The sequence below is a fragment of the Gossypium raimondii genome, chromosome 5 (assembly GCF_025698545.1).
Source record: "Gossypium raimondii isolate GPD5lz chromosome 5, ASM2569854v1, whole genome shotgun sequence".
NCBI lineage: Eukaryota > Viridiplantae > Streptophyta > Magnoliopsida > Malvales > Malvaceae > Gossypium > Gossypium raimondii.
Genome location: NC_068569.1, coordinates 21,035,550 through 21,057,649, shown reverse-complemented (window position 1 = coordinate 21,057,649; position 22,100 = coordinate 21,035,550). Strand labels below are relative to the sequence as shown.

At 28.9% G+C, this 22,100-nt stretch overlaps 1 protein-coding gene across 2 annotated transcripts; it reads right to left on the bottom strand.

Annotated features, from left to right (window-relative positions):
• Positions 1-7,535: 7,535 nt before the first annotated feature.
• On the bottom strand, positions 7,536-11,690 carry LOC105769829 (tubby-like F-box protein 8). 2 transcript variants are annotated; one of them, XM_012590724.2, is made up of 5 exons: positions 11,530-11,690; positions 10,177-10,618; positions 9,909-9,996; positions 8,645-8,777; positions 7,536-8,541 (listed from the first exon to the last, which is right to left on the bottom strand). In XM_012590724.2, the coding sequence occupies exons 2-5, from the start codon at positions 10,522-10,524 to the stop codon at positions 7,836-7,838; spliced, it is 1,275 nt and encodes a 424-aa protein (XP_012446178.1). In that variant the 5' UTR covers positions 10,525-10,618; positions 11,530-11,690; the 3' UTR covers positions 7,536-7,835. The 2 variants fall into 2 exon arrangements, with proteins under 2 accessions (XP_012446178.1, XP_012446179.1); XM_012590725.2 differs by lacking the exon at positions 11,530-11,690 and adding an exon at positions 11,039-11,504.
• Positions 11,691-22,100: the final 10,410 nt, after the last annotated feature.

The following is a 22,100-nucleotide window of genomic DNA, read 5'->3' as shown; positions in this document are numbered from 1 at the left end:
CTATCGAGTTTTAGCGATTCTCGGCCTAAATCGAGCTCAGAATTGAGTCTAGATGTACATGCCACTGTTGAGTCAAACTGAGTCGGGATTTTGGATGCTGACCTATTTGTTTGTTTTGTTTTATAGATTAAAGATGTCTGAAGAAAGAATAAACGATACTGATGAAAGAATGCATACTGAAGATAGAGAATTAGATGAAACAGAATCTGCTGCACCGAGTGTGAATCCGTTAGGTAACCAACCTCCTAATGTAGAACGGGAAAATGTTAGAGATAGAGATGAATCTCAATTACTGAGAATTATAGCTGATGCACTACAAAGAGTAGCGGGGACTACTCCTACGACTTTAGTACCTACTCAAAGACGGGCCCCGATAAAAGAACTGAGAAAATATGGTGCCACTGAATTTATGGGTCTAAAAGAAGTGATCCATCCATGTTGAAAATTGGATGGAGTCGACTAAGAAAATTCTGATGGTTAATTTGTACCCAGGGAGTGTTTCATCATCTTTGTATCGTTGCTACAAGGGGAAGCCTATTTATGGTGGGAATCAGTAGTTCGACATCTACTAGAGAATCAGATAACGTGGGATCTATTTCAGAAGGAATTTCAAAAGAAATATATTGGAGAGATGTATATCGAAGATAAGAAACAAGAATTTTTAATGTTACAACAGGGCGATATGTCAGTAATAGATTATGAAAGGGAATTCTCGAGACTCAGTAGATATGCCTCCGAGTTTATCCCGACAGAAGCAGTATTATATCAAAGATTTTTACAGGGTTTACGAGACGAGATCAAGGTACAGTTAGTATCTCATCGGATCACTGAGTTAGTAGATTTGATTGAGCGGGCTAAAATGGTGGAACAAGTTCTAGGCCTCGATAAAAAGACTGAAAGTGTTAAAGTAATTGCAAGCGTCACAGAACTACCAGTTCAAATCCTCAGCCGAAAAGACCAAAGGAGTCTCAAGGTGGTTGGAGATCCAATTTGAGATCGAGACGGAGGCGGTAGAAGTAGAGGAAAGGCAGACAGCGGTATCTCTTTGGCGATGTAAGAGGTCCTTCTAGAAATAGAAATTCGGTATCGACCTTGTGGAAAGAAACACGAGAGGAATCTTTGAAATTAACTAGAGGTTGTTTAGATGTGGTTCTCAGACCATTTCATTAGAGGTGTCCAGAAAGGCGATAATCTTGCACCGTGACATCACGAGATCGGTATCTCTTCTAGAGGCGGAGGTCGGATAAGTAGCTTGGTTTCAAGGGAGGAGGTAGTAGAAGGAAGCGGTGATATTGGTACCCGATGGTTTGAAGCTAAAGTACCCTTGAGCTTATGTGGTCGAAACACGAGAAGAAATAGCATACGATGTAATGTGGTATATTCTTACTATATTTTGAGCTGTTTATGCTTTAATTGATCCGGATCTTTACACTCTTATATAAATTCAAAATTAGTTGAATTGGGAAAATTTAATTACGAAGTATCTAGAGTATTTGTAGAAGTGTCGAGTCGTTGGGGCAAAGCAGTATTAGTGAATCGGGTTTGTCAGAGATGCGATTAATTATACAAAATGAAACTTTTCCTATTGACTGTTGATTATGCCATTTGGGGATTTTGATATATATTTGGGGATGGATTGGTTATGCGAACACGAATTGGTATTGGATTATTATAAAAAGAAGTTTAGTATTGAGACGGAAGGCGGGGACGAATTGAGGTGAAGGTATCCGTACTAATGAACCATTTGTCTTTGCTCTGATTTGATCAAACATTAGAAACTTGACTCTTAACTTCTAACAAACTTCCATCATCGTTAATACTAAGCCGGTAAGAGCCAAGAGTCAAGCCGGTAATGTTTGATCAAATCAGAGCAGCACAGCTAAAGGTCCATTAGTACGAATACCCTTCACCTCAATTCTGTCCCCGTCTTCTGTCTGAATACTAAAATTTTTTTTATAACAATCCAATACCACTTCGTGTTCGCATAACCAATCCATCCTCAAAGATATATCAAAATCCCAAATGGCATAATCAACAGTCAATAGGAAAAGTTTTATTTTGTATAATTAACGGGCATCTCTGACAAACCCGATTCACTATACTGCTTTTGCCCCAACGGACTCGACACTTCTACAAATACCTAGATACTTGAATTAAACTTTCCCAATTCAACTAATTTTGAATTTATATAAGAGTGTGAAGATCCGGATCAATTAAAGCATAAATAGGTTCGTAATATAGTAAGAATATACATTACATTACATCGTGGGCGTTGCCTTCTTCTCGTGTTCTGACCACATAAGCTCTGGCGGGTACTTTAGCTTCAGACTGCTGGGTACCAATATCACTGCTCCTGCTACTACCTCCTCTCCTTGAAACCAAGCTACCTCTACTTGACCCTCTGCCTCTAGCAGTAGATACCGATCTCTGTGATGTCACGGGTGTAGTACTATCAGCTTTCGGACAGTCTCTAATGAAATGGTCTGTAGAACCACATCGAAAACAACCTCTAGTTAATTTCCAGAATTCCCCTCTGCGTTTCTTTCCACAGTGCTGACAGTCTGGAATTTCTATTTCTCGAGAAGGACCTCTTACACTACCAGTAGATACTGTCGTTTGTCTTCCTCTACTTCTACCGCCTCTGTCTGATCTTGAAACTAGATCTCCAACCACCTTGAGACTCCTTTGGTCTTTTCGGCTGAGGATTTGAACTGGTAGTTCCCGTACGTTTGCCAATTACTTTAACACTTTCAGTCTTTTTATCGAGGCCCAGAACTTGTTCCACCATTTTAGCCCGCTCAATCAAATCTACTAACTCAGTGATCCGATGAGATACTAATTGTACCTTGATCTCATCTCGTAAACCCCGTAAAAATCTTTTACAACTATCAGCTTCTGTCGGGATAAACTCGGAGCCATATTTACTGAGTCTCGAGAATTCTCTTTCATAATCTATTACTGACATATCGCCCTGTTGTAACATTAAAAATTCTTGTTTCTTATCTTCGATATACATCTCTCCAATATATTTTTTTGAAATTCCTTCTAAAATAGATCCCACGTTATCTGATTCTCTGGTAGATGTCGAATTACTGATTCCCACCATAAATAGGCTTCCCCTTGTAGCAACGATACAACACAGATTAAACACTCCTGGGCACAGGTCCAACTGTCAGAAATTCTCTTAGTCAACTCCATCCAATTTTCAGCTGCGGATGGATCGACTCCTTTTAGACCCATAAATTCAGTGGCACTATATTTTCTCAGTTCTTTTATCGGGGCCCGTCTTTGAGTAGGTACTGAAGTCGTAGTAGGAGTAGTCCCCGCTACTCTTTGTAGTGCATCAGCTATAATTCTAAGTAATTGAGATTCATCTCTATATTTAACATTTTCCCGTTCTACATCAGGAGGTTGGTTACCTAACGAATTCACACTCGGTGCAGCAGATTCTGTTTCATCTAATTCTCTATCTTCAGTATGCATTCTTTCATCAGTATCATTTATTCTTTCTTCAGACATCTTTGATCTATAAAACAAAACAAACAAATAGGTCAGCATCCAAAATCCCGACTCAGTTTGACTCAACAGTGGCATGTACATCTAGACTCAATTTTGAGCTCGATTTAGGCCGAGAATCGGCTAAACCTGATAGCTCTGATACCAACAACTGTAACACCCCCTAACCCCAACCGTCGCCGGAACAGGGTTACGAGGCATTACCGGACATATCAGATAATCTATAAATAATTCATAAACAATTAACAAACATATACAAAAGAGTCATAAAGTCATATAAATTTTACTAAATGACTTCTTTCAAATTTTTATTATTATTATTTTTTAAATTTCTTCTTTTAAATATATATATTTTTTAAAATTTCGGTAGCACTTTGACTTATTTTTACATACAACCCCCTGCAATTAAAATTCATAACATTTCCAAATATAACCAAATCAACCAATTCATTTCACGTTCTCATTTTCTATTTTAAATACTTCTAATCAAACTCAATCTACATGATATTAATTTAAATTTAACAAAACAATAAATAAATCAAATTAGGTAAACTTCATTCATTATAAATCTTAAACTTATAATACTAACATTTTAACCATTTATATTAAACATAATAATCTTTATACACATCCTATGTACATGCCTCATTTACCAAAGAAAATATACATCACCAAAGTTATGCTGAAGTCGGGATTAGTCTGGATGCTGAACCGGGACCTTTAACTTCTATCGACCAAGACGAAACAATGTGCAATTGAGTATTTCATACTCAGTGGTATTACCATAATTCAAATTATAACAATATTTAAACATGTAATGCATAATTCATATGTACAATTTAAATTCAATATCTCAACAATAGCAATTCATCAACCAATATCATATATCCACAATTTGAGTTTGAACAAATCATGAACCTTAGGTTCATTCCTCTATCTCATATCACATTTCAATTCACAGTTCAACTTTTTCGTTTCATTTCAGTAGCTTGTTTGACCAACTCGTTCGGTTTATCATTTCATCATTTACCCTATTAACAAAACTCGGACTTTGGCGGATACACGGATCCAACCAAACACACCAGAATGGCACCCAGTGCCTCATCGGATAGTTCGAAGCGAGAGTTGACACCGATGTCTCATCGGCAAAGTCAAGAAAGTTGGTACCCAGTACCTCATCGAATCTATCCAAAGAAATATAGTGACACCCAGTGTCTCATCGACTCGAGGTCGAAGTATCCCTGAACTCTTCCAATCCTATGGCATGCCAACTATATCCGACTCAGCCCGACTAGTTAATAGGGTATTTAAATCTCATATAATCCCAATTCAATCGCAATTTCTCACATTTTCAATTCAATCATTTTTCCACCTTTCAATCAATAATTAATCCGCAATTCACACATTTTCACAATTCAATACATTTCCATTCAATTTAATATCAGTCACTATTCGATTTAAATTCACTTCCCACTTTCAATCAACAAACAATTCAAATATTAATTCATATCAACTATTCAAATTAATTCTCACTCATCTTAATAATAATAATAATAATAATAATAATAATAATAATAATAATAATAATAATACTAATATTAATACTTACCTCGCATTTCATTTACTAAACACATAAATTAAAATTTAACATTTAAAAATAAATAATTTGAATTATAGTAATACAAACCGTAAATCTCCCGTTTTAGTCCTCGATAGCTTTCTCCTTTCCTTTTGATGCTGATGCCTCTCTTTGTTAGCTACGAAAATAACAATAATTTTTGCTATTAATTACAGCATTAAATTAAAATAAATAATTGGATTTCTATTCAATTTCTTCCTTATTCTTAATTTAATCCTAACTAAATTCACTTACTTTCCTAATTCAATTCACACTCTATTTCTATTTAAATTTCATCCAAACTCAAATTTAACTATCAAAATTTCAGCATATTTTCTTAATTTCGAATTTCCTCAATTTAGTCCCTAAAACATAAAATTATAGCTTCTTTCACAATTTAATCCCTTTATTAATTCTAGCTTAAAATTCATTCAATTAAATCCCTAATTCAACAATTTATTCAACATAAACTATACTTGAAAACCTATGAACTTTCTAAATATCAATTTAATTCCATCAAAACTTTGTTTTAAAACTTCTAAAACATTAAAATTAAGAAAAAAGGGCTAAATTGACTTACCAAATTAAATTCCAAGCTTTAGAAACCCTACTTCCCTTTTTCTTTCTTTCTCTTCTTTCTCTGTTCTGTTTCGAATGCTATTCTGTTTCTTTTCTGTTTTGTTTCTTTCTTTTCTTTTATTTCGTTTGATTTCATTTATTTTCTTTTATTTAATTACTTTAATATAATAATAATTAAAACAAATATCTATTTAGTAATTAAATATAAGTATTACAAGTGTATGTATTTTATTTATACACTTGTATTAAGTTATCACCTTACATTTGTCTTTATTTAATTTATTTCTTAATATAATATTTATAATATAATTAATTTAATAATATACTTTATAATAAAAATCTAAGATTTTTACAATGTTATGCCGCCTCATCCTCCAAATGTGGCTTAATTGCCCATTTGGTCCCTATTATTTTCCTTTAATCTATAATTAAACTTTCACTTCTATTGCAATTTAATCCTTTTTGCTAATTACTCATAACACCTATCTAAAACCTAATTAAACGCACAAATAGTCTCGTAAATATTTCTAATAATTATTTTTAAACTTAATTTACTGAGACGGAGGCCCGATATTATACTTTTCCGATGCCCGTGAATTTTGGGTCATTACATATGAATTCCATTGGACCCAGAAATAAATCTAATTCGACTTTTAAAAATTGTTTCTCGCCATTATTACCACCGTAATTAATTGTGGTCGTAATTTAATTTGAATCATATTATTTATGCATAGGAATTATTAAATTTATAATGATTTATTCGACTTTTAAACTTTATAAAAATTTTAATTATTAATTCTTTTTGTTTTTAAATTTGTGTTTTTTTACAAATCACCCCAAAATAGATGAAAAAATTAAAGTTATTTAATTTTCTTGATGTGATAAATGTGGATAACATGTCAGCATTTAATTAATTTTTTAATTCAAAATGTTAAAATTTTTTAAAATAATTTGTAATTTATAAAATATTTTTGAATTTTTAAAATTTTAAAAATTAATTAAATGATGACATGTCATCTATATGACAATTCACGAGTGTGCCACATCAACAAAGTTAATAAACGTTAATTTTACATCAATTTTGAAGTGATTTGATAAAAAATACAAATATAAGAGCTAAAAAATGACAAAATTAAATAGAGAACTAAAAAGTTATTATGCGTTTGGGTTGGAAAATTTGAGTGATGTTTCATTGTTTTCCCTATACTACTACTGTTGTTGGCATTGTGTACTTTAATGAAGTCTTTAAGTTTGCATTTCCGAAAAGAAAATATGTGTTTGAAACCAAAATCATTATAAAAAAGGAAAATTATGAAAACAAAAACAGAGGACCCACTCTTGGTAGTATGGTCGTCAGACACCTTAAAGCTTGCAAAAAGGAATAGCTATACCTATTGCCCAATTTTGATTCCAAAACAAATGCAACAGTACAATACAATACATACACCAACAAACACTGGAAATAGATATATACAAACATGTCAAAATCTGTCGTCATTGTCTACCACTCAATCAAAATACCAACACGTAGGATATAAGTCGGACCTGGTAATTATAGGAACATGATAGTACGTGAGTGGAAGTTTTTTGTTGTCAGAAGAATATGTTTTGGCGTCTGATCTGAGTACAAGAGTTTTCCTAACTAATGCTTTGCTGCCACCAGGTTTCAATTCAAAAGAAGAGGCCGACAGCATAAAAAACACATGCATGGAATTTGGACTGCACCATGCGATGGGAATCTTTTCTCCTGCGACCCTCCTATTATATTAATGAAATTAATTTCTTATGACGAGCAGGATAACATCTTAAATAAAACGGTGCATCCATGAACGTACTAAACTTTTACTTCCGACTCTCAACTGTTGTTTTCACATAATTTTCAAAGACTGAAACAACAGAATACAGCAATCTATCTCAAAGGAGACAAAATGAAAATGCAACGAGGAAGATAAAATGGAAAGAAAGGTGAACAAATGTTTTCGTGTCCTTTTTGCCAGTTTCTGGCTACCAATTGTACAATAACACTGCATGCAACACCCCATCCTATCAATTTCTAGAAAGTAAAAGAGACTCAATACCGAGCTAAATGTTGTATTTGCTCAACATTTGTCACTTTTTTCATCTATTCACATGCCAATTTGGTGTCAAAGCTGCTCAGGCAGATGGCAAATGCCTGAAATGCTGACAGTGGATATCTGTAGTCCATGGTAAACATGTCCTTCCCAACTTTACCAAACTGGAGAATTATCTTGTCGTGGTCTGATTGGGCTGGCTGCGACGGTGTTGGCGCTCCGGCTGCTGGTTGGTTTGCAGCAATCAGCTGAAAATTCTTCACAGATGCAACGGTTACACGTCCCCGGAAGTTCAGGCACCAACACTGTAACTGTTCATGCCATCTTGGTGCTTTGTTCCTGAGTATCAATGGCCTATCCTTCCCTTCATCCTCTTCATCACGGGTTCCAACAATGTCTGAGAATCTGGCACTACTAAACTCAGATGAGTTGTCAATTGACTTTGAGAAAGAGATGCTCCTAAATGAGTCTTCAAGGGATCGAGGGATAAGCTCCGGTTGACCAGGGACAATGCCACCTGGCTCAACAGCTGAGGCAGGAATTGAGTACATACTGCAATGCATCCTACGAGGTCCCCTAGTACCTAGGACATTTAGCTCATATGAAACCTGAGCAATGTTGTAGCTACCGGTGGGAACCTTTGGGGAGACTTTTTTCGAATAGAACCTTCGGCTTCGGCCAGGTGGTGAAAGCTGAGCATTGTTGTATGGAGGTTGTGTGTCATAAATTATGAATTTGGTACCAAGAAAGTTGGACCTGAAGTTGCAAAAATAACATATAAAAATTGGGATAAGAATCTCTTTAACAGTGTATTCGCTGCAAGTAGATAGATAGATTATTTAGGAATTAGATATCCCACCTGAGTTTTCCAATGTATGTGCTGCTAGATCTGGATATGTTATCTGCATCCATAGAGATTACATACTCTGTGCAAGTAGTTCTACGGGTCCGTTTTGCAGAAAGAAGAAATTTCCCATTTTCAACAAGCAAAGCTGCAATGAGAAATATAGAAGATTAAGGTCAGATACGCAATTACAAATGGTAAATTGAAAGCAAGTAATTGTTCTCCATACGCAAGCCGGTCAGAATAGTACACCAGACAGCTAAAGCCGTGATAAATTGCTATCTACAGCTAGTTAGAATTAAGGAAACAAAATCAAAGAAATGATTCACCTAGCAGCAGGGAAATTAAAGAAGATATATATACCAATGACAATGATCCCAGGCCACAATGAAGCAAAGATGACCAACAAGACACTATTTAAGTTGCACAGAGATCCATGTATAGGTTCAGCTTATTCCAGCAGAGAATGACATTTGAACCCGGTTCAATGTATACATGGATTTTTTAAAAGTTTGAAGTAAACAACCAGCTATAAACTTCAAACTTGAAGATGAGAATTCTATTTGCATAACAGAGCTAACCCACAGGTCATATAGGATGACAACAGAAAATCTACTCATAGCCAGATTACACTTATACTTGGAACCAAACTGTCTAACTTGCAGAAAGAAATCATGCATTTGCCAAAAGAAATAACAGGAGCTGTAGCAAACGAGTATTTGGGGAGATTTCATCACAGAAAGATGAGAATAATGTTTTTTTTCTCAACAGGCTCTCAACTTCTGAATCAAGTGGCTCTAAATTTGACAAAAGTGAACTTTTAGAGTCACTAGTGGAAAAGATTGTCTTGTCAAAACAGTTAAAACTTAGCTAGACCGGAGGAATCAACAAGAAAATCAAATGAAAGCAGACTGACAAGGTCTCAACTTTCAACTTACTGATAATCAAGAAGTATTTACCCCAACAGCTAGAAGATGTATTTATGCCAACAAAGGGAGAAAGATAGCGAGTCAAAAAATTAGTACCGCAGTTGTAGGATGCTTTTTGCAGCTATATTAGCATCTTAAGAAACAAGATAATAACAGACAAACAAACATTATTTAACCACATAGAGTTATACTTGTCACCATAGAATATTAGTGGTAAAACCATAAAAGTTAATTAGTAGTATTGCCCAGGGGCACCCAAGAATCAAGATACAGATACAAACACCAAAGGAAAGTCATGGTCTCAAGCCCAAGCCAAAGAATTTAAGGGCGAGGCTGATCGAGTAGCTTACCAGGACTAAGGCAAAGGAAAAGGTGATAAGTTAAATTAGATTTGTCTCTCTTAATGAAGCATTGAATGGTTCCATCCCTTGACCCAGGCTGTGGTTGATTAACAAAAGAACACTTTGTCAGTCACCACTGTATATAATCGGAAATTCAACTGTATAAGATAAAACACATGCAAACATTCGCTTATACCGATCAAGAACCCTAATAAACACATTACTAATCAATTAATTATATGCAAGACAAAAGATCATTATTAATTAAAGATATTACCTGCTTCAGAGAAACTGGAAAGGTGATTTTCCCGGAGAACTCGGGACATCTAACAATTTCTTTGCACATTTCCCTCCATGACCTGCATACTGCAGCACAAGCAACAACATGCTTGCGAGCAGGCCAGTTGCTCTCACTCGCTTCCAATCTCTTGATCACATCACGCAACAGCTCTGGCGGAAGGCTCGCCCAGCGGCTATTCTGGATAACCATGGGCTCATCATTCAACTCAAGCACTGAACCATTAGATTTTCCCTTATGATGACCAGGCAATCTCACCTCCAAACTACGCCTAGATAAGCTCCCCAAAGCATCCCTCACATCGTTAACTATACTTCGGAACGACATTTATTTTTGGCACTAACAAAGAACCCCCAAAACTTAAATTATAACTATGTTTCGCTAAAATGGAGGCTATAGATCATCCACACGCATGCAGGAACTGCAAAATCAAAGCAAAAGCAGCTTAAATTTTACAAATTCGAAATTAAGAATACTCTTGATAAAAAAGTAAGAAAAAGGGGAAAAAAAAAAGAAATAGAGGGAAAATCACAAAGCAAGTAAAGAAGATTCTCAAAAAAAGAAAAGGCTCAATCAAAATGGACCCAAAAAAAAGCAACTAAAATACCTAAATCAGAAACTATATTTTTGGCGGGGTTTTAAAAACCCTAATCTCACAAAAAGAAAATTGTAAATGGTTCATTGTTACTCGTAATTGAAAATCTAAACCTCCTCTTTTTCCTATAAAGTCTTCAAATTACGAATCTATAAATACAAAAGTAAAAGAAAAACCAAGATTTACACATTTCTTAATCCTTAAAAATAAACACTAAAATTCGTCAAAGTTAGAATAAAATCTAACCTTCATCAACTGTAGCTAAGAAGAGCTTAAATTTAAGCAAGGTCAACTACTCTTTTCATCTCAGAACGTTGACGAAGCAAATATCAACACTCTTTATAAAAAACGGGGAAAATATAAAAACTCGAATTTAATGATTAACAGGCCAAATTTTACGAAAACCACGAAAAAATCAGAAATGAACAGAAGAATGATTACAGCGTTTTTTTTAGCACCGAGAAGCAAACTATTGAATAAGAAAAAAGGAGGAGGAAGAATGAGTCAAATCACCGGAAGCAAAAGAAAAAAAGTTAAGAGAAAAGAAATCAGGTCTTGAAACTTTTGGAATAATAATACAATGAAGAGACTTCAAGAACTCAAAAGAAGCAGGAAGTTCCTTTTCCCTTCTCGAAAGGAAAATATTTTTTTTCTCGAGAAACAAACAAACAAAAAAAACGAAGAGAAATTTGAGATCTAACAAGGAAAAATGAAAATCACAATCAAGCAGAGCTCACCATCATTACTTCGTTCTTCTCTTTTCAGTGTCAGATCCTCAAACGACTTTTACCACACGCGCTTTCTCTCTGTGTTGGAAAACAAAAGCCATGGACTCCAAATCCTTCTTAAATCTGGTTCACGAAACTAACTTTTTTAAAAATTCATAAAATAAATGAAAAAGAAAAATACCAACATAAATTGTTTTTATTACGAGCTTATTTTCTTTTTTATAATACAATTTAAATAATAATAATAATCTATGTTTAATTAAAATTTAATTTAAAATTACATATATTACACCTATGATTTAGATGGTGACATATTGGAGCAAAAATTACAAATCAAACTAAGCATTATTTAGATAAGAAAAACTACGTTTAATGTTACTAAACTATTAATAAATTTAAGTTTTTATTATTCAAATTCAATGAGTTATAAAATAGTCATTAATTTATTCAAAAAATTCATTTAAGTCACTGAATTGTTTAAAAGTTTTTATTTAAGTCACTGGATTATTAAGTTTTGTTAGTTTAATTCATGATTAAATCCTAAGTATACCCATTTTCTCACTTTGGTACTTAAACTTTTATCCCAAATTGATACCTAAATTATCAATTTTCTCTATTTTGATCCATTTTGTAACATGCGTTAAAAAATTGTTAAACAACTTTGACCAATGAAAAATATTATCTAGCAATTAAGTGTATTTAAAATAAAAACATTAATTTTAAATTTAAAAATAGAAAGTTATAATATTAAATATTAAAATATTAAAACACTTTTGATATTGATCGACGTTGACCGGCTACGTTGCAATATTAAAACACACCATGTATCATTTTATTTAATATTATATATATTACACTGATTAAAATGTACATAAATTATATAAAATATATAAAAACAAAACTTTAAAAATATTTTTATAAAATTCTAAAATATATAATTATAAATTTCAAAAGGCAAAATAATATATACAAATTTAAAATGTTATAAAAATTTTAAAATGTATTTAAACTTAAAGTAATTGAAAAATAAATGAAATTAAATACCTTTTAGAATTTTATAATTATATATTTTAAAAATTTATTTTATACTTTTACAATTTTTTCTATTTCTTGTAATAGTATTATTAATTTCATCTAATTTCTTTTCAATTCTTATTTTTAAAATTTTATTTTATAATTTATATGTTTTTAGATTTTATATTTTTTTCTGAATTTTTAAAATATTTATTTCCATGTTTATATATTTTAATGTGTATGTATATTTAATAAAAGAATTTTTTGTTTTTTATTATATAAAAGCACCACATGGCGCTTTGCGATTAATTATAAAAAATTTAATGTCTGTCAAAAAGTGGACTAAAAATATAACGAATGCATACTTTAGATATAAAATTGGGAATTTGAGTGTACTTTAGGTATCAAATTGGGACAAAAGGAGTTTTGGTAGCAAAGTGGGAAAACAAGTATACTTTATGGGTCAAATTGTGAATTAAAACTTTTTTATTTTTAAAAGTCAAGCTAGTGAGCTCCAAGCAACAATTCAACGATTAATACAGTGGATCAGTACCCATCGATGAGTAAAATAACATATATTAGATATAAGTCGATTTGACGGTCAATTTAGGAAAGTGATAAGAAAGTTGTTTAATTTTTTGTTCCTAAATTCGTGATGCTTAAAATTGTTTCATGAAAAAAAACTGATCTGTAAAAGAGAAGGAAATGAGAATTTTTTATTAGCGCATGCAGTGTGAACAAAGAATGTCATACAATAGCAACTTTAACAGTTCAGATGCTTAAATGAGATTTTTTGAATAGTTGAATTACCATTTTGTAACTTTTTAAAGTTGAGTGACCAAAACATAAACTTACTAATAATTTAGTAACATTGGATATAGTTTACCTTTAAATAAATACTTATATTTGTAATATTTAATTATTCAAGTTTATAAACTGAAATGTATAGTTATTTTTGAAATATTAATATAAGTATTTTCAACAAATTAATAGTTAAACTTTAAAAATATCATCAATGCTAAATTTTATTAAGTAAAATAAACTTGTAACATTAAATAGATTTATTAAAAAGTAAATAATATTAACTATACTAATAAATTATTATATTGCATGCATGCTTAATACTGGAAATTATACTATTAATAGTATTGAAAGTTATAATACCTATATCAACATTTTTTATATTTTTAAAATATAGAAATTAAAAATTTAGTATTGATATAATAAGGGTTAATCTAAAATTTGATTATTGAATTTGGTAATTAAGTTCACTTTGGTACATGAAATTTTTATCAACTTGATATATGAACTTAACGATTATGTTCACTTTAGTACTTGAACTTGGATTTGGTAAAAATGTAATGATGCATCACTCTAAGATTGTGCCTTGTTGTCATATAAAAATTAAAAATATATAAAGTCTAGAAAACAAAAATATTTTTTAAAATTATCAAGTGATGTTGTGACATAATATTAGAGTGTCATGTCAATACACATTAAACCTAATTTATATTTAGGAATTAAAATAGAAAAATAACCAAGTTTCATATACTAAGTGAACAAAAAGCACAAGTGTCAAACTGAAATAATTGTCAAGTTTAAGAATAAAAAGTTACATTAGCCCATATAATAATGTTAGGCTTAATCTAATTTATTTTTATATAAAAATCAAGTTAAATTTTCGAAAAAGAAAAAGAAGTTTGTTTTCCACTTGCTAGTAAATTATTTTTATAGATCAAACTATTTTTCACGAAACAAACATAGAAAATATTAAATAAATAAATAAATTATAAGACATTTTTATGAAACAAATATAACTCAAGTCTTTGAGCTTTTTCTTTAAAGTCATTGATTATCTATTTATTTTTATATTGAATAAATATAATTATTTATGTATATAATATATAAACATAAATTATGTTATATCAACAGACTTACTAATAAAATGTGAGAATTGAATTAAATCAAATTTTTATTTATAAAATTTAAAAAAATCAAAATTATATATAAAATTACATATTAAACTGTATAATTTATTTTATTTATACTTATATAAAGATGTCAATGTAAATCCAAATTATTCGTTTCCCCTGGGAGTAGTAACTGAAATACTACTGTCCAAGAACCGGTGCTAGGGCATCCGAAAGTACCGTTTTATCCTTGACGGTTGACTTTTCTAATTTTTCTAACTGTTATACCTGACCCAACAGTAAACTAAACTGGGCGTTTTTGTTGGTAACGTGACATGTACGGTGAATGAATCTGGAAGGTCCTTTGTTTTAGGGATTTGATGAAATTTGTTTTTTTATATTAAATGTATAAATTTATTTCATATATTATTAAAAATAAAATAAAAACAGATAAAGTTAAAATGTAATAACTTTAATATTTATTATTTAAAAATATCAAATTAATAAAATTAATACTTTTAAAATTTTTATAATTTTGTAAATGAAATCTTTTATTTAGAATTAAATTACAGTTAAAAACAATTTTCAATACAATTTTTATACAATAAATATTAACTTTATCACAATTTAATTTAATTTATTTTTTGAATAATATAATAATTAAATTTATTTATTTAATAATAAAAAATATAATTTAATTCAATCCCTATATTACGACTTCTCAAATACTTTTAACATAACGTATAGGCCCGGCCATTACACCCGGCCACCCGACTTGGCCACTTCTCTTGTGGTGACCACGTTGGGCGCATTAGAAACAGTGGTGCACGATAATTTGTCCTCTGCCCCTCTTCATTTCACTAAATTTACGTGTTTAAATATTTTAATTTATTACATAATATTATTTTATTTTAGGTGATTAATATAAAATCATATTCTAAAATAATTTAAATATATAAATTACTTTAATAATTCGAATATTATCGCAATAAAAGAAATCTTAATCATAATTAAATATTATACAATATAAAAATAAATATTGTAAAATTATTTTCCTCTCTTCATTTATTGTTTTAATAGTCAATACGTTGAATAAATTTGTTCATAGATAGTATAAAATCAATATAAAAAAATATTGTATATATATAATAATATTATATTGAATTATATAAATATGTTATTTATAAAATTGTATATGTAGAATATAAAGTTACTTATTACATAAGCAATTAAAATTAAAATTTTATGTTAAATTAAAAATAATTTTTATTTTATTTTTATTAATGAAAAATCAATACTTCAATTAAGACAATTAATGCATATAAATTTTATTTTATTTATTTATTATCAAATAAATGCATTCATGTACTAAGAGTACAAGAATTTAACATAATTTAGTGTATTAAATATATTTAGTGTAATTTATTATACCATTTTATGGCATGAGTTTGATTATCCATTAATACAATATTAATTGATGAAAAATTTATACTAAATTAATGAATGAACTGGATAATCACACAAGTATGCAAACATTATTCCATAATATTCTTCTACAATCAATGGATAGTTATTGAGACTAAAATAATAATTACATAATTTTTTTTGAATTTTTTAGAAGAGCATAAACAGAGGGTCTTATTTGAGAAATTTTAAAATGCTATTTTGCAATTTTCCTCTTTGTAATTCATTTAAATATAAAACATTTTTCCTTTTTTTTCTAAAGATAAATTTTTAATTTATTTTACGGAAAATAAATGCATCATACATTTAAAGTTATCCATGTGTCAAAATGAGAACTAAGTACAAATTGAAATTTACCTAAAATGTACCAATATACCTTGCTATGAATTATATATATGATTTCAACCGAACTTCAAAAAATAAAAAATTGTTAAACATAATTCATAATTCATAATGAATGCAATACCTTTTAATATTATATTATTAGTTTAATTTGCTTCGTTATAATATTTCTCTTTTAATTTGCTTTATAACCAATAATCTTAATATAACATTTGGTATCTAAATTTGACACTTTTATTAATTTACTAATATAGTTTTTAGGATTCAACTTGGTATCGAATTTAACATTTTTCCTAATTTGGTGCCTAAATTTTTCTTAGATTCAATTTGGTACCCAAACGTGTTAAATGTTATACAAATTACCCCAAAACATTGGCCGTGTTAAAAATTCATATTATGCTACAAAAATCTTGTCAGTATATTGGAGGAAATTTGTGTTAAAATTTTATGCATTGGGCTATGCTTAATGAGTTAATATTGAAGAAGAAAACAAGAGTTTTAAAATCAAAAATAACAAAAATTTTATTATTTTAAATTAATAAAGTGAAATAATTAAAAACAAAAAGTAATTGGACGTTTTAAAAAGGAAATAAATACCATGTCCTCTGTTACATGCCAATTATTCATTAATTATTTTGTTACCTCATAAAAATAAAATTGTTAATATATTGGAGTAATTTGTAAATGTGTATAAGTTTAAGTACCAAATATCACAGAAAAATCAGTACCAAAGTAGAAAAAATAGACAAGTTCAAGTGCGAATTGGACCCAAAAAAGATGAAGTACCAAATTAAGAAAATGTGTCAAGTTCATGTACTAAATTAAGAAAATGTCAAGTTCAAGTACTAAATTGGACAAAAAATAATTACCAAATTAAGAAAAAATCAAAATGTAATAGAAAATATTATCAATTAATAATATTTTAGTGTTGTACTTTGGACCTAATCACACAAAATTAAAAGATTAAGGGACTTAAACCTAATAGCTCAAGCCAACTGTTAGAATTGTATCCGAAGGTATTCCTTTAATAAATAGTGGTGTAGAATGTAGATTAAATCAAATGACAATTGATTGATGGGTATAGATTGTTTAATGTTAGATTGTGATTTGTTCAGGTTTAGATTTGGGATTTAGTATTTATATTTTAATTTGGCATAATTTGTTTGATGCATTTTTATAATATTATCGGTTAGTTTAAATAGTTGATACCTTTAATTAATTTCATTAAAATGTTGGGGTCAAATTTTTTAAATACTCATTTTAACTATGTCTAAATCTAGTAGATTTTTTAGTATGTATTAGAAAGACATTTTAAAGAAAATTCATGACAACATTTTGATCGAAATGATAATGGTGTTAACTAATTTTATTGAAAAATAGATGACTAAATTATATCAAATTAGTATATAAAATTAAATTCCAAATGTGAGTAAAATAAAGAGATCAAAATTGCAATTTACCCTATGTTTGGATAATTAAAATAAAAGAAATGAAGGAAGGAAGGAAAGACCAAGTAACAAAGTAATATGTTAAAAATGAAAAAGAAATTAATGCATTAGTAGGAGAAAATTGAAGGTAAAAAGTCATTAAAATTAGAAATGATATTTTGTACATTGTTAATGGAGTTTTAAACTCTACAGATAGGATCAAAGACTTGACAAGTGTTTTATAGAAATATAGTAAAATATATAAAAAAAAGAGACATGTGACAGCTTTTTAAAATTACTTGTGAAATTAAAAAACACTGTCTTATACTAAATACTAACCCTTACAATTATTGAAGGATAAAATGATATTTTAAAAATAAAAATTATTATATTTCCTTCCTCTCACTTTCATCTAAATTGAGATATTTAAAAGAGAAAAAATAGGTTATGCACACGCGAAAAATTAATTTTCGCTTCAATTACTTAATTTTTCTCGCATTACTCAAATTCAAACTTTAAAAATTATTTTTTTGTAAAGATACTAAAAAACCCTTAAAATAATACATTTATTTTTCTAAGACTAAATAAGCCATTATTTTATTATTTTATTTTTATTCGTGGCATTTTAGCCAAACAGTCAGTTGTTTTGTTAGGTTCTGAGGAAGATGATTAATGTCCTAATATCTTACATTTACCAACAGCTGCTAATTACGTCTAATGAGAACAAAGTTCAAACTTGTCAGAGATGAAAATTAAAAATAATTTTACTTGATCAAAATGTAATAGTTTAAAGATTTTAGTATCTAAGAAAAATTCTATTTTTATTTTAAAACAAAAATATTATTTTATATTTAAAAATTCAGAAGATTAAAAAAGAAAATAAAAATAATGACACATATCATTGGACAATATGTGTTGCATCAACATTTGACTAACATTGCCGGTCAATAATAAAAATTGCTTCACAGTATTAAAATTAATTTTAATGTTTTAAATACAAAATCGACCGAAAGCGTAGAATGTCTTTTTACTAGCACCAAAAAGCGTCTAATTTAAAAGCTAAACCAAAATAGAAACTATATTTTTGAAAATAAATTTATTTATTTCTTTGAAGCTTAGTTACTAAGGAGTAGATTGAGAAGATCTAGGGGCATCAAACTTTTTCTTTAAAAAAAAAAACACATTGGCTGCTTAAAAGGTAATGGATCCAATGAAACCGAAACTCCCAGATTTTAATGTCACCATTCTTTTTAGTTATTTTATTTAAATAAGTCTTTTTAACTATTTTAACTATACGAATCATTGAATTGTTACTTGAAACTCGCTAGTTGAACTTTTGAAAAAAACCTTAATAGTCTAGTAACTTAAATAAAAACTTTTGAATAATTTACTGATATTTAGTAACTTTTTGAAATTGAATGGCTAAAACATAAACTCACTAATAATTTAATAACATTAGATATAATTTACCGAATTAGAATACTTCCATAAAATGCAAAATATAATTCCTATAAACATCAATTAAACGGATTCATCTTACATTTATATATTCTCATGCCACATTGATCAATCATTCTGCTTATATATAAAAACATAATTACAAATAATAAGTATTTCTAATAAAAACAATATATGAACCGAATCTTTTAACTTTCTTAGATTGCAATTAAATGGATCCATTTCTATATTTGATATTCTCATCCATCAATCATCGCGTTTTAGAATAAAAATTTTGTCTCAAAATTTCCCCTGAAACTCAACAATATCACCCTAATTTGACTTGGAAATATGGAATCCATTTTCATACTTAAATTACTAATCACGAAAGAAGAATATATTAACAAACTTTAATCAAGATTATTATGCTCCATCAATACCGGCAAGCTTATAAAAATATATTTTTGCACCATCATAACTCATAAAGGATATAATTAAAAGAAATATTATTCACGTTTTAGTTACAACTTACAATTATATCCACTATTATTATCAAAATCAAATAATTTAACAATTTTAAAATTTTGGGAACTTAGAATTTTATTGTTTTAATTATAAATCTTAATGTCTTGTACTTTCTAAGATAATCATCGGAAGATTCCTTTTGACGTATGATTGTGAAAAAAGTACATGGTTTTTACTATTTTGTAATACACATATCTTTTCATTAATATATATTGGTCAACCCTTGAACTGCCTTCCTATCTTTATAGGTATGACCAAATTTGAGCTGTTTTAAATTTGTTAAAATGTGATGTCAATGATGAAATATTGACAATATAGATAAAATTGTAATTTTCTTATAGTTAATGAGTAAAATGAAAATGTTGAAAACTAACCAACTTAAATAACATCATTTACTTCTTTTTATATTTGGTATTTCTTTACAAGTGTTTGGTTAATATTTTGATAACCAGACTATAGGTGGAATGTCGAATATGTTATATTATTTGGTTTGATTTATTTGATTGAAATATTTTATATAATGTAACTAAAACACATTATATTAAACTATGATAAATTATAATAATTTTGATTTTATTACACTTTATATTAATAAGTATATAATGTTGAAACAAATTTACAAATCAATAATTATATCTTCCACCATAATTTATAAATTACAACTATAATCATTAGTTATATACTAATAAGTAAATCTATAGAATATAGAATATATATAACAATTATAATTTTAAAAGTGTTACATTTATTTATTGTTTGACCCTTAACCTTAAGAACAAAAAAGAACACTGTTTTAAATTAGACTTAAATATTTTATTAGAGAAAAATAAAATTGATTAAAATAATAAAATAAATCGTATTAATAAATGCGCCCAAAATTTTAAATTCTACTTAAACTATGAGATAATCTAAAGAATGGATGGTATTAAAATTACATCATATATTTCGACATTTTGATATATGAAATTATAGAATGGTGAAAAGTTTCAAATCCAAATAATATAATTATAGTCCAAAGTGTGGAATTATTTAATAAAATATTACATCAGGTGAACCAAACACCGCCTAATAGAATTAATTTGGGCCGGAGAAATGCTTACAATGGCATATGTGGATAACAAAACCACATGATAATGCCACAAAGCCCATCCGATTCTTTGAACTGTCTCTGATATGTATTGCAATTTTTCACATTCATTTTATTAGTAAAAAGTGCATTTAAAATAACATTTTTAATTATAAAAAAATAAAAAATTACAGGAAAAAATATTTTAAAAATAAAAAAATAAAGTAAATTTTTAATAGATAATTAGTTTCTTTTAAATTATAAATATTTATAAGGGATGAAACTAGAAATATTACCAAGAAGTTAAAAGACTAAAATTTAAGAGTTATACTATGGTTCGATTTTTACAAAAAAAATTATTTAACTAGATTTCAACTAGATTTGATTTTTTTGAAGATTTCACTGTTAAAAAATAAATTTTGGAGACGATATTGTTGTGCGCAAAGGTAAAATACATTGCACTCTAAACATTAATGAGAGGAACAACCACAAACCCTAAACATGGATCGTAAAACGGATAGTGAATAATATAAAAAGATTATTTAATATTATAATTGAAAAACATAAGATTACATATAAATTGTATCAAATATTATAATGTAAGCATAAAATGAATAATAAAAATAAAAATATGGATATAGTTGTTTAAGCATCATATGGGTTTTGCAGTTACCTTTTGACCAAATGATGGATATATTTAATTCTAAATTCGAATATACAAAAACAACAAATTACCAACAGCTGATTTCATCGAAACCATCACACCTTGGCTTCCAATCGTGTGATTTTATTAGTAAAATATTAAACAGTGATGAAATAAAATGAGGACAAGTATATGTATATTAACCACTTGGATTAAATTGCTGATGCAAGACAGAAAATCTAAAGGACGTGAAAGTGAAATGTACAATTTTCTCTAATACCTAATCACCCCAAAGTCCAAGCAATCTATAATAATTATTATTATTTGCAATGAAATCACACACTTCTGACCATTACTACACTTGTTTAAATTATTACAACTTTCCAAGTGTAATGCACTGGATTTCATATATTAAAGGAAAAATGATGGCTTTTCTTTTGCTTGGCAGGTAAGCTAGCAGATGTGGGAAAGATCATGTTCATATTATATGTGAGAAGTTGGGTTTTATATAGTAGAGGAAAACAAGGCATGATTCCTGGTTTGAAATGCTATTTCCAATGCCATCATTTTCCCTGCTTCTTACAATTTAATAAAACATCCGTAGGATGAATCCAATTAGTATCTATTCAACTACGATATTCCCTAGAAACAAACAGAAAATAACAACAAGATATTGACGAGAAAGAATTGTATTATGATTTTCTTGAATCCAAAATGCTTGCTTCATCTTATCATAATGGCTTAGTATTTAT

Excerpts from the sequence above, each read along its gene's own strand:
- LOC105769829 (XM_012590724.2), bottom strand. The coding sequence starts at position 10,524 with ATGTCGTTCCGAAGTATAGTTAACGATGTGAGGGATGCTTTGGGGAGC. Across the intron at positions 9,997-10,176 it reads TTCCAGTTTCTCTGAAGCAG|CCTGGGTCAAGGGATGGAAC; the intron begins GTAATATCTTTA and ends AATCAACCACAG. Across the intron at positions 8,778-9,908 it reads TTTCCTTTGCCTTAGTCCTG|CTTTGCTTGTTGAAAATGGG; the intron begins GTAAGCTACTCG and ends TTCTCATTGCAG.